Genomic DNA, 12,717 nt, shown 5'->3' on the forward strand with positions numbered 1-12,717 from the left:
CAGCCGAAAAACTCATTTGATTGAATTTTGATCCCTAATCATAATCTTCTCGTCACCTTCTCCTCCATTTCCAAGCACCGATCACCATTTACCACCTCTTCTGTCTCCTGCTCTCTCTTTTTCTCATGTCATTCTCTATCTCACTCTATGCTACTCCTCTCTTTCTCTCGGTCCCTATTTCTCTCTCACATAATCTCTCTCTTTCTCTAAAACTCTTGAACTAGTCATCAAAAAATCTTATGTGTCAAGTTCCAATTGAGATTCTCACTCTTAGGTGGCGAAAATAGAGATCCTCAATTTTTTGTCTCCAATGCACAACTCTAAACTTATCTTATTTACTTATGTGGCATAGTTATTTTTGTAAATAAATAATTAGTTATTTAAAAAATATAGAAGACTCGATTTCTACTGGTTGAAAATCTAATATTAATGAGTTGGACAATTATAGATATTTCAAGAAGACACTCTAGAAATAGAGTGTCCTCTTGAGATATCTCTATTTCACCCTTGACACGTAATCTTAGAGATCCAAATAGAGTGTTGCATTGGAGAGAGTTTTTACGAAAAAACTCTAAAAATCATATGTGGCACCCAAAGTTTCTAAGATTGAGTTTTGCATTGGAGATGCTCTTAAACTCTAGAGCATCTCCAATGCAAGACTCAAACTCTAAATCTTAGAGTGACACATTGGATTTTTTGGAGTTTCTCTTCAAAATCCATCTCAAATGCAACATTTAACTTGGATATCTAAAATGAGGTGGCGGTAGTTATTTTAGAAATCCTTAAAAGGACACTCTAAATTTAGAGTGTCAGAGCATCTCCAATGCAAGACTGAAGAAAAACTCTAAAAATCCTATGTGTCAAGTGTGAAAAATGGATCTCTAAGTGGCCTCTTTCCTATTTTGCCATTTAGAGACACTCTATTGCAAAACCTTCTCCAATGCAACACTCAAGAGAAACTTTACAAACCTATATTTTGATTTAAAACTTATAGATTTGCTTATGTGGCACTTAGAGAATCTGCAGAGGACACTCTAAATTTAGAGTGTCCTCTTAAGAATCTCTAAAATAAATCTTGACACATCACTTTAGAGATTCATGTTGAGTTTTGCATTGGAGATGGATTTTAAAGAAAAACTCTAAAAAAATCCTATGTGGCATTCTAAGATTTAGAGTTTGAGTGTTGCATTGGAGATGCTCTCATCTTAAGGATCTCTGAGTGCTACATAAGCAAATCAATTAATTTTACACCAAAATATAGATTTTTAAAGTTTATCTTCAGTGTTGCATTGGAGAAGGTTTTCCAATAGAGTATCTCTAAATGGTCTAAATGGCTAAATAAGAGAGAGACCATTTAGAGATCCACTTTTCACACTTGACACATAAAATTTTCAGAATTTTTCTTGAGTCTTGCATTGGAGATGCTCTTAGTAGTTAGTAACAGTCTAGTCTAGTCGTTAACAAACATAGGACTAGGATGCCAAGATAAGGGAAAAATAGAGGCAAGTAAAACAAACCTCTGTACCACAACAATGCATTGTGCATCCATCCTATGTAATGTTAAGGCTTTCTAGTTTTGAGCATTTTACTATACACTCAGAGCAGTTGTAACATATTTAAAAAAAAAATTTATTCTTTCTGCATATTAGTATCGGTTGACGTACAACATTTTGTATTTAGTGTAGAGCATTTCAGAAACTGCTCTCAACATTTTGTATCGAGTCTTAACTCACTTGATTCGGATTTGTGAATGCTTGTTTTTGTCTAAACCGTGATGTCAGACTTGTTTGAATGACTAATTTAAGTTGATTTGTGTTTGTTTGAGTCAAACAAGTTAGATTCAGACGAGTCACATTTAGACAATGGGAAAACGAACACCGCCTTAAACATGGTACAATAGAACATAGAAAGCTGGCTATGTCTGGCATTGTATTCATAGAAATGTGAGAGGACTCCTGAAACTAGAAGTTGGTATTTTAGCTCACGTTATATCCAACACGGTAATATTGATGTCAGATAGTGATACCTCTACACGCGTCAAGAAACTAGCTTATGAAGCCGAAAGAAATTAGGAGTATGGAAGAAATGCAGATGATCGACAAATGGAATTAATTTGAGGGTTCCAACTTAATAACTTATGTATTGAAGGACAATTACCAATAAAACACAAACCACCTTTTAAACTTCTAAATAGAAGATGACAAAAGTTAGGTATTTCTTTCACTTCAATTCACAAGATAAAAAAGCATTTAAAAAGTCATAATGCATTCCTCTAGATAAATTTTTCAGATTGATGGTCTGACTTGCTATGTCAGATGGGTTGGCGGGTTGGGTTGAACCTAGCCTGCCAAAACCCATCAACCCTATTTCTCGTGTGAGGCGTGTAAGTGTATAGACGGAAACCGCTAGATACAATTACCATTTTATATCGTGTTTTGTTGTTTCTCACAGGTGAGAGCAGCGCTCGAAACTTGGTGGTGAGGTTCTTCGCCCTTTTACCTATGCTAACATTTGCATAAACAAAATATGTACGAAGAATTGAGTTGGATAACATAAACTTCATTCAAAAGTGAACTTCTTTACATTATCTTCATGTACAAGAAAGTAAACAAAAAAATGAAGTTCATTTCATAACAAGGAAGAACAAAAAAGCAACAAAAAAAAAGTGATGAAGCTCCAAAAAGACACAATGAGCTTAGTATATCCATAAGAAGATTCATCACAAATGCATAAACTAACTCATAACATTCATTAAGGGGAACGGCGATTCATTCACGTCTAATATCATCCTCTTATCTTTCACATTACGGGCTACTTCAAGTACTACTTCTGAACTTATGGTAGCTCCGACAGGGCCAGCTCTATATCGGGCTTCTTCAAGTACTACTTCTGAACTAATGGTAGCTCGAGAGATCGGCCCTGTTCTATGTTGGGCTTCTTCAAGTATTGCTTCTGAACTAATGGCAGCTCCGACCGGACCAGCTCGATATCGGGCTTCTTCAAGTACTACTTCTGAGCTAGTGCCAGCTCCGACCGGGATAGCTCTATACCGGGCTTCTTCCAGTACTGCTGCGTCTGAAGTAATGGGACCTCCGACTAGGCTTGTTCGACGTTGGGCTTCATCAAGTACTACTTCTGAACTAATGGTAGCACCGAGCGGGCTAACCCTATGCCGTCTCTGGTGTCCTCCAAGAGCTTGGCCTGACGAAAACGACATATTGCAGATTTTACACTGATGTATAGTTGCACTACTCTTCACCATTGAAACATTAAGCTCCTGCAATTCATCGACTCGGTTGAAGTTTTTTACTGCATTTAGTAATGAAGATTCATCATGATCCTTGCAGTTCTTGTGACCTGATTTATGACCACCTAAAGCTTGATAAGAAGAAAATGATTTGTGACAGATATTGCATTTGAATTCATTAGAGATTACTGGTGGTGTTTCTTTACCATTTCCATGAATTCTCTTCACTAAATTCTCATAATTCCTCTGTACATTATAATATGAGCAAATGTTATCGGCTTGATCGATTACTCTCTTATTAGGATAAAATTCCTTGAACCCATTACTAATCTCTAATCTAGAATCCATATTCATCAAATCAAGATTGAATTTCAATTCAAAATCCCCATTTTGCTCATCATTCTTAGGTTTTACTTCAGGCTTGTTGTACTGATGAAGTTCGGTTTTTCTTCCAGCTTCAAACCCATTCAAAATCTTCAATCTAGAATCCATCTTCACTATTTCTGGATTAAACCCAGCTCCTGAATTCCCATTTTTCATACGATTTTTGGGTTTTTTCGATTGAGTTTCTTGGATTGAATTGTTGATTCTTCTCTTCACTGGAAAACCTAATAATGAAAGTTTAGACCTTTCTTCTTCTTCAATCTTTTTCCCAACGTTTAATAAACCTTCAACAATAATTTGATCATCTTTAGTTAAGTTAATCATTCCTCTTTTCCCAGTAGAACCCCAATTTTTCAGATTCTGTGACAAATCAAACAAATCTGATTTCCCAGAATTAAAAGAAGAAGAAGAAGAATTCTGATTTTGATGATCAAGAATCTTAAGAGGTTGAATACCTCTCCATTGTCTTTCAGGATGTGTTCTCATATGACCAGATAAAGATCTAATTGAAGGAAAGAACTTACCACAAACCCTACAAGTAGTATTCAAATCTCCATTATAAGACTCTTCAAGTTCCTGTAGTTTTGTTTCCTCCATTAATGAAGTCTTGAGCTTTTGATGTTGATTGATAATGGGTTTTAATGAATTTAGGTTATTTTCCTGAACATGGGTTCTTTCGTTTTCTTCAAAGAATCGATTGAGGTTCCTCCATTTGTATTTCTCTTTAGGTTTTTCGTAAGGGTTCTTCGGATTATCCATGAATGAAGAAAACAGAACTGTAATCAAACAGAAAACAATAAAAGAGATTAGACTCGAGCTAAAAAGGGTTTAGTGATTGAAGAAGAATAAGTAGAAAACAGAACGAAATCAAGCTCAAAACAGAAAAAAAATGACTACCCAGATCATAAAATAAGCAAAATCAGTCAAGATTCTTAACCTCGGATTTGTTTGCCTTTTTCAATCCAACAATGAAAAAAAACCTAAATTCTCTTTCTCTCTCTAAAAAAAAAACTCTCACTCTCACACTACTGAATCAAGTTTTTCTCTCTCTCTCTCTCTCTAACTGCTGAAGATTGACTGTCACGTTGTCGAGTCTTTCTAATTCTGTTTTCCGTCATTATTCTCTTTCCATACTTCCTTATTTCCTTCCGATTATATCGGTACTAGTGCTTACCTCAACTAGCACTATTCAAACTGCATGGAACCAATAGGATAATTAGAACCAAAAATTGGAACCTAGATATAGGAATTGGGGGGATTTGATTGAATGTTTGTTTGATGATTGTGAAACATTTTCTAAGACATTGAGGAGAAATTTCTACATAAGTGGGTTACTCATAAGTGTAGATTCATGAGATGAACTTATCCTACTACAACCCGAAAATATTTTACTTATTAATCTTCTCTGCAGAAATACTTTCGGATACTGTTTCAGGTTAGTGGACTGATAATCCACCATTCAGATTTGGCAATGTGTGGCGTTAGTGTCTTCATGGTAAGCTATTTAATGATGAATATTTTAACGTCATCGTTTAGTGGTTTCTGCAAAGTCATATCTTATAGATGTTTAACAAATTACCAATTATAACCGATGGGTTATAATCTTTTAGGATAGTTTAGTATGATCTTTTGGATAATTTTTCTTACTATTTATGAGCTCATACTCATATCACTTTAATCCAAGTGGATGCTGAATAAATAAATATATGGGTTATTTTCTAAATGGCCCCCAACTTTGTGACCAGCTTCCTGTCTGGCCCTCTACTTTAACAATAAATCCCGTATGCCCCTTTTTTCGTTATTTTTAATTTTTCGTTACTCTCTCTCCTCCATCTCATTTTCTCTCTCTGCCAAGTTACCTATCATGCCACATCATCCTCTTCTCCAGCATAAGTCGCGGTCGTCCAAATTTCCGGCCGGCAAACTTCAATTTTTTTTTTATTCTCTCTCTCTCTAAAAAAAATTTCTTTTTTTTTAAAGAGAGAGAATTAAAAAAAAAAATTTGAAGGTCGCCGACCGGAAATTTGGCCAGCCGGAGAAGATGATGATGTGGCGTGATAGGTGACTTGGCGGAGAGAGAAAATGAGATGAAGGAGAGAGAGTAACGGAAAGTTAAAGATAACAGAAAAATGGGATCATACGGGAATTATTGCTAAAGTAGGGGGCCATGCAGGAAGCTGGTCACAAAGTTGGGGGTCATTTGAGAAATAACCCTAAATATAATATATATATATATATATATATATGTCATTTTATATATCTAGAGCAATAATCTCCACCATTAAATAAAGAGACTAGAAGACTTTTCCATATCTCAAAAATGATAGTAGAAATATCACTCAGATGGCGAAGATTGTCGACTAGAAAGTCTGATGTAGATTGTTGCGGAAGCGTAAAAGTAATGGAATCCACCATTATTATTAAACTAAACTAAGGAAATAAAGTTGATGAAATAACGAATAAACGATAAAATAACGAAGAACAACTGAAATAATTAAAGAAGAAGATGCAATCAAGGAGATTTTGTATTTTGATAATTCAATTCAATGCTTAACAAGACAGACCGGACTTCTCTTATATAGAGATTGTACTTTCCTAGATAGACTCAAATAAAGAAAGAAGATAATTATTAAAGGATACTTTCCTTGATTGCTAAGATACTAAAATACTAAAACATGGAAACCCTAAATACTCAAACCGGTAACTATACTAATGCGGGCTTAGGCGACGACTTGGCCGTTAGGCCTACTAGTACTTTGGCCGAGAGGCCCACTATAATGATGGCCGCCATCAAGGTCACTCTAATATACTTTGACACATAGTTAAAATTCAAAATTGCTAGGTTCTTTTCCATTTAAAATGTTCCACAGACTTAAATATCTCAACTCCCTTAATTAGTCAATTATGTAGAACCAGAATTGAGAATATGGGTTTTCTTCAGTCCGGTTCTTATGAATTTTATTAGCAATTGATTTATAACAAAATTAGCTAGGGATGGTTTGGAAGACTTGAATAGTTTTTTTTAGGGCAAATGAAAATACATTTCAATAATACGAAGAAAAAGGACCCCATCGCTTCAAAATGTATATTAATATTGTAGGGTGAGGAAGGGATATTTTCTCTTCATTAGTCCCCTTCACTGATGAAAGGGTTTCGCTGAAGGGGCTCTTCGTTGGACTTCATAAACGGAGAGGCAGATAATAAGAGTCATCTTTAGAAAACCGACCAATAATTTTTTTTGACGATGGCCGAAGTGGAGGAGAGATGAAGTAGACAAAAGAGAAATTAAGTGGAGAAGAGAAGAAAAAATAAGAAAAAAGAAATAAAAATAACAAAAGAAATCCATAAGAATGGCATATTTGCCAACAACCCTTGGTTGGAGTGGTAAGAGGTAATGTCTTCCATCTTAGAGGTCAAGGGTTCGAGGCACATTGAACAATTCAAAAAAAAAAAAAAGGAATGGCATATTTGGATTTGATGCCAAAAGAACAATTAAGACCTCATTTGAGAGCAGATGGTAAATAGATCTCATCTTGTTTGATCTATTGTATTTATGTTCTTAATTTCCTCGCAGGATATCGGCAGAGCAATTGATTGAAACTTTAGCACAGGCTCATGACCAGCAGCCACTATAAGACAGAAGATCCAAGCGTTATCGGAAATGAATTGGTTTAAAGCGTTTGTAAGTGGTTTTTCAAATCTGCGGTCAAATCCAAGAGCTCAACCCAAAGTTACTAGCGTTAACCATCGTCTCAATTATGTGTGATCTTCACTTGTTGAATAGCTAACCTCAACTATGAGATTACATCTGAATTCTAAAATACAAAGGTTTCCCATGACTTGGAGAAACAAAGTGTGCCAATGCGTCCAGAATGCCTATTGCCTACTCCGCATGTGTGTATGGTTAAAAGTAAGGACTACTTACATATTGGGTGCTTCTAAAGGCACCTGACCAAACAGCTGTTAGCATCCAAAAATATTGTTGACTCAAGTCAATGATTTTTGACTCGAGGTCTCTATAAGCACCAGTTTTTAATGTGGGTGACGTTCACCTTCGTTTACTTCTTCCATCTTCTTCTTCCAACAAAAAAGGAATCCTAATCAATTCTTCTTCCAAAACAAAACCCTAGAAAAGAGTGCAACATTCTTCGTTTTTAATGTGGGTGACACGTTCACCTTTGTGGATTAATAAATTTATCCACAACTTTGAAGGGAAAGGTTCAAAGCTAACAACAAATTAGACTCAATTCCTATTGGTGTACAAGGATCAACAATGGAGGGAAAAAGAAAGAAATATGATACCATCCGAACACTAATCTTGGGGTTCTCTGTTTTCAAGCTCAAATGTTTGAAGTCAGCGTCTATGAAAGCATTGAAAGATTGAAACCAGTGTTGCAGGACATTGACCGTGGTGAGTTAGGGTTCTGTCACAACTGGATGAATCATGTTGGAGACTGAATAATACTCCATGAGCAAAACCAAATAGAGTGAATGATCAAACCCTAATAGAGATTGAAAACATCCATCTGATTTTGTAACAACACTTAGGGTTCCTTCATGATCACTTGAACTTTGTGTAGTAGTAGTTCCTGAAGTTGATGTTTGAGAAAACTTAGGAGGAGGTGAGTTCTTCATCCATCCTTGAAGCAATCTTGAAATGTTATCAGTACTTGATGCATATGTACTTGTTGTTGGTTGAGGGTTTTGTGTACACATAAGTGAATCAGAACAAATGGATGAAGAACTTAATTCAGATACAGAAATGGGTTTATAATTCTCAATAGATAAAGCCTCAGTTAGGGCTTTTTTAGCTGTTTGCATATCAGTTTGAAGTCTTCTTTCCCATTGGCCTTTAGCTATTGGTTCTAAACTTGAAAACCCTTCTGTGAAATGATCACTAAAACCTAATTCAATCTTTTTGAGCTTCTTTTTCATATGGGTATTCCAGTAATTCTTTATATCATTGTCTGTTCTTTGAGGAAGATAAGAAGCTATGGCAGCCCATCTATACAAAAGAACAAAATAATAGATCAAACACAAATCCAACAAGACATATCATCTAGTTCTAGACAAAGAAGTAATGAGTATATTTACCTGTTACCCAAAAGAGCTTGAAGGTGGATAATCATCTTTTCTTCTTGATCAGTGGTGAGTTAGGTCTAATTGAGGATGGCTAGTACATAGCTTGGTTAGTAGCTAACAGAGATGGATGGAGGGGTTAGGGTCAACAGATAATGGACCGGTGCCTACATACTTGAGTGGTGCCAACAGAGAATAGAGCGGTTGGGCGTGGTGCCAACAGAGATGGATGCTAACAGCTGTTTGGTCAGGTGCCTTTAGAAGCACCCTTACATATTAAGAAAATGTAAAGGTATCTCAAATGCAACAGTCAAACTCTAAACTTTAGAGTGTCACGATAGTTTTTTTCTACTATAGGTTAGAACTACGTTAACTATAGATATATAACCATTCTAAGGTAACAATATCCATAAAGATCTTTTTAGAAAGTAAAAACTGTTGGAACCCTCCTGTTTTAGCTCTAAACAATTGAAGATAGAGATATTAACAAATATTTGAGATCTCATCAAAAAAAAAAAAAAACAAATATTTGAGATCATGACCTAAATAAAGGTGATGAAATAATCATCTAGAACTCATGAACTTTCATCATGACCATTGACCCATGTGAACCTCACAGGCGAGGCAAATGAGAAAATCTCCTACCATTAAAAAAAAACATCAAAATTCAAGAAAAGTAATTTTTCAATTCTAAAATGAAGAAATTTTATTATTCTTATAGAACATAAAACTCCAAAAGAACTTGTATGAACAAAATTGATCGACTAATTACAAAATTAAGTAACAAAATAATGATCAACAATCTATATATCTTACTCAGGTCTAAGTAATAGAGATAATATGATCAAAATCACAGACTTGTTTAAACTTTAACTCAAATAAAAATTCATCATGGGGAAGACGGTAGTTCATTGAGATCAAATTCTATTTTCTTCTTATTGGCAATTAGGGTTTCTTCAATCAACATTACTGAGTCAATGGGAGCTCTGATTGTACTAGTATCATGTTCCCATTGATGTCCTCCAAGAGCTTCAACTGTCGAAATCATCGAATTGCAGATCTTCAATTCATGTCGACCGACATTGTTCTTCAATTCCTTCAACTGATCATTAACTTGGGTAAGTTCTTTTACTGCATTTATCAATGAAAACCCTCTGAAATTTGAGTCACCAATTCCCTTCTTGTTGTTCTTGTGAACTGATGTAATCTGACTATTGAAGTTGAATCCCTCTGAAATTTTAGGGCTTTTCCACCATGAATACATATTTTCAAGTTCATCAAACTTTTTCAAAATCTCTAATTTTGATCCCATCTTTATTGTTTCTTGATCAAACAATGAACTAGGTGTTCCATTTTCCTTGCAAATTTTAGGTTTCTTGTAGTACTGAAATTCAGTAATACTAGGTCTTGAAATAATATTCCTTCTTCTTTTCTTTGATGTTTTCTCTCTGTCCTCTTTAGAAGAATGAAAAACAACCAGATTTTCCAGCATTAATAAAGCATCAATGGCTGTTTTCTCATTATCTGTTAATTTAGGTCTTCTTCTCTTATCTGTAGAACCCCATGATCTCAAAGAATGTAACAAACCAGAAGAATTTGATTTCTCAGAACTGGGGGAAGAATTCTGTATTTGATGATCAATCATAGAACTACCCATTGAAGAAGGAGGTTTAGTCCCTCTCCATGATCTTTCAGGATGTATTCTCATATGACCTGATAATGATTTCAATGAAGGAAAACATTTACCACAAACCCTACAAATAGTTTTCTCACTCAGAATCTTCATCCCACCACCATTAATGGATTCTTGAAATGGGTTTTCAGTATGACCACCATTATTCTCCTCTGTTGATAAAGTAGATTCCTGATTCTTGAGGTTCCAATGAAAACCCTTGAATTCTACTAGATTTTGATCCCCTCTCTGAATCTGAAGATGGGTTTCTTGGTTTTGTTGTTGTTGTTGTTCTATGATGAAATCATCTAGGGTTTTAGGTTTCAGTTTGAATATTAGTTTGGGTTTCTTGATTGATTTCTCAATTTGATCAAACCCTAATTTCATGGAGGAGTTTTGCAATGGATCAACCATGATTAATAATGAAAATGGGTGTAGAGAAAAAATGAAGAGACAGAACAAGAACAGAGGAGTAAACAACTACAAGAAAGAGAGAGAGAGAGGAGTAACGAACAAAGTGGGGTTTGGGTTTGATGAAACAGAGGAAGTGAAAGTAATAAATGCTCACATCTTACAGCCAAGATAAATTTTAGAAACTCTCTCGCTCTTTCTTTTTTTTTTTTTTAGAAACTCTCTCTCATTCTCTCTCTCTCTCTCTCTCTCTCATTCTCTCATTCTCTCATTCTCTCTATTCTCCTCTCTCTCTCATCTGTTTCAGACGAAGGGGTTTCGTCCAAAACTCAGACAATGAGTGCCCCTTCATCTGGATATGAACCTGACGAAGGCAACTTTCTTCTGGATCCAAACTAGATGAAGGTTTCCTTCCTCGATTAGATCAAGATTGAGGTAGCCTTCGTCTAAGTTGGGAGAATTATTGAAACCCCCCAACTCTGATAATGTCTTTACTGAAACCCCCCACTTTAATTAGTAATTACTGAAACCCTCTAACTCTGTTTGATTTAACTTTGATAATTTCAATATTACTTTTTTACCCTCTTACATTTTACCCTCACTTCTGATAATGCGTTTACTAAAACCCCCCACTTTTATATGCCAACATAGCTTGCATGAGGTTTCAACATAAACAAAAAAAAACATAGCTTGCATGAGAACATATTCTAGGGTACTCTTTAATCAAAATTCTAGTTCAAGTTGGAATTTGTGAAAAGCAACATAAAGTTAATCTATGAAGTCGTCTAGTAAGCAGGCTTGGATATTCATATTAGTACTAGTCATGTTGTGTATGATATATGAACAATCAAGTTGGACAATAAGCATGAGAAGCAAATGTTATATTCCTCTACTGTGTGCATGGACTCATGTAGGCAAACTTCAAGTGGATTAGGATTAAAACCATCAAAGAAAGTCATTACGTAATGGGTATATCAAAATTGCCGATTATACTAATTGCTTATACACGAAAACTGTACTAAAGATCAACATGAAGTAAGCCATAAAATACCAACATTGTTCTGTTCTTTCATGGTTATGGGTGAATTCCATTAATCACCTCAATATTCATGTAAATATTTGATTTTTTTTAAAGAACTCATCTGTGTGCCTACCAAAAGGTAACCTAGATTTAGGCTTCCATTATTAATCCTAATTTAGAAGAGAGAGGGTTGTCTAATAGTTATCAAATTTATGGATAATCAAAAATTCCATATGAATAAACCACTACTATAATGTGAACAAGATTGAAAACAATCCACTAAAATTAGAGTGAGATAGAATTAGTAGAATTAGTAAAGTTCTTTAATGACAATTAGGAAATCGACAGTGAAAAAGAGTAAAACCTTATCAGAATTTTAGGGTTTCGCTCCCCTTTCCAGTGTAGATGTGATGATTATCTCTTGAAACTGCTTTATATATATATTTCTTGAAGACAGATTATCTCTCAAAAGCCCAAAATTAGGGTTTTTTTCTACTACAGAAACCCTAGTTCTAGCAAGGGAACCGAGTTGGTTTGATGGGAAAGATGGAGAGAGAGAGTGAATGAATTCATAACCTTTTAGTCGAAGACGCCAGCTGCTCGGCTTGTGCTTGATTTCGTCTGGTTAATTTTAGCAAGGGAGCATTATCATGGAGTTGGTTTGATGGGAGGTGGGAGATGAAGTCGTTTGATGGGAGGCGGGAGATGAAGACGATTTGGGTTGGGACAAGGGAAAGTGAGGGAGAAGATATTAAAGGTGATATATGCGCCTTTGTTTTTAGTCGAAGGCGCCCCATTTTCTGCTCCCATTATTAGGTCCGGATTTAGCAAAGGGAGATTTTAGTCATTTCCTTCCCACTAACGGCTCAAATCTGTTAAATCAAACGGAGTTGGGGGGTTTCA

At 35.3% G+C, this 12,717-nt stretch overlaps 2 protein-coding genes and 1 pseudogene across 3 annotated transcripts; all 3 read right to left on the minus strand.

Moving 5' to 3' along the window:
* Positions 1-2,543: 2,543 nt before the first annotated feature.
* Positions 2,544-4,917, minus strand: LOC147556098 (uncharacterized). 2 transcript variants are annotated; one of them, XM_086663326.1, is made up of 2 exons: positions 4,569-4,917; positions 2,544-4,407 (listed from the first exon to the last, which is right to left on the minus strand). In XM_086663326.1, the coding sequence occupies exon 2, from the start codon at positions 4,388-4,390 to the stop codon at positions 2,735-2,737; it is 1,656 nt and encodes a 551-aa protein (XP_086519452.1). In that variant the 5' UTR covers positions 4,391-4,407; positions 4,569-4,917; the 3' UTR covers positions 2,544-2,734. The 2 variants fall into 2 exon arrangements, with proteins under 2 accessions (XP_086519452.1, XP_086519451.1); XM_086663325.1 differs by having other exon boundaries at positions 4,529-4,917.
* A 3,130-nt stretch (positions 4,918-8,047) lies between these two features.
* LOC147556099 (transcription factor MYB30 pseudogene) lies at positions 8,048-8,773 on the minus strand (annotated as a pseudogene).
* An 826-nt stretch (positions 8,774-9,599) lies between these two features.
* LOC147556100 (uncharacterized) lies at positions 9,600-10,961 on the minus strand. The gene has a single exon (XM_086658574.1). The coding sequence runs from the start codon at positions 10,794-10,796 to the stop codon at positions 9,600-9,602; it is 1,197 nt and encodes a 398-aa protein (XP_086514700.1). The 5' UTR covers positions 10,797-10,961.
* Between the last annotated feature and the right edge of the window lie 1,756 nt (positions 10,962-12,717).

Source organism: Eschscholzia californica, unplaced genomic scaffold (genome assembly GCF_041429995.1).
Source record: "Eschscholzia californica isolate CP2 unplaced genomic scaffold, dmEscCali1.0.p SCAF_2, whole genome shotgun sequence".
NCBI classification, from domain to species: domain Eukaryota; kingdom Viridiplantae; phylum Streptophyta; class Magnoliopsida; order Ranunculales; family Papaveraceae; genus Eschscholzia; species Eschscholzia californica.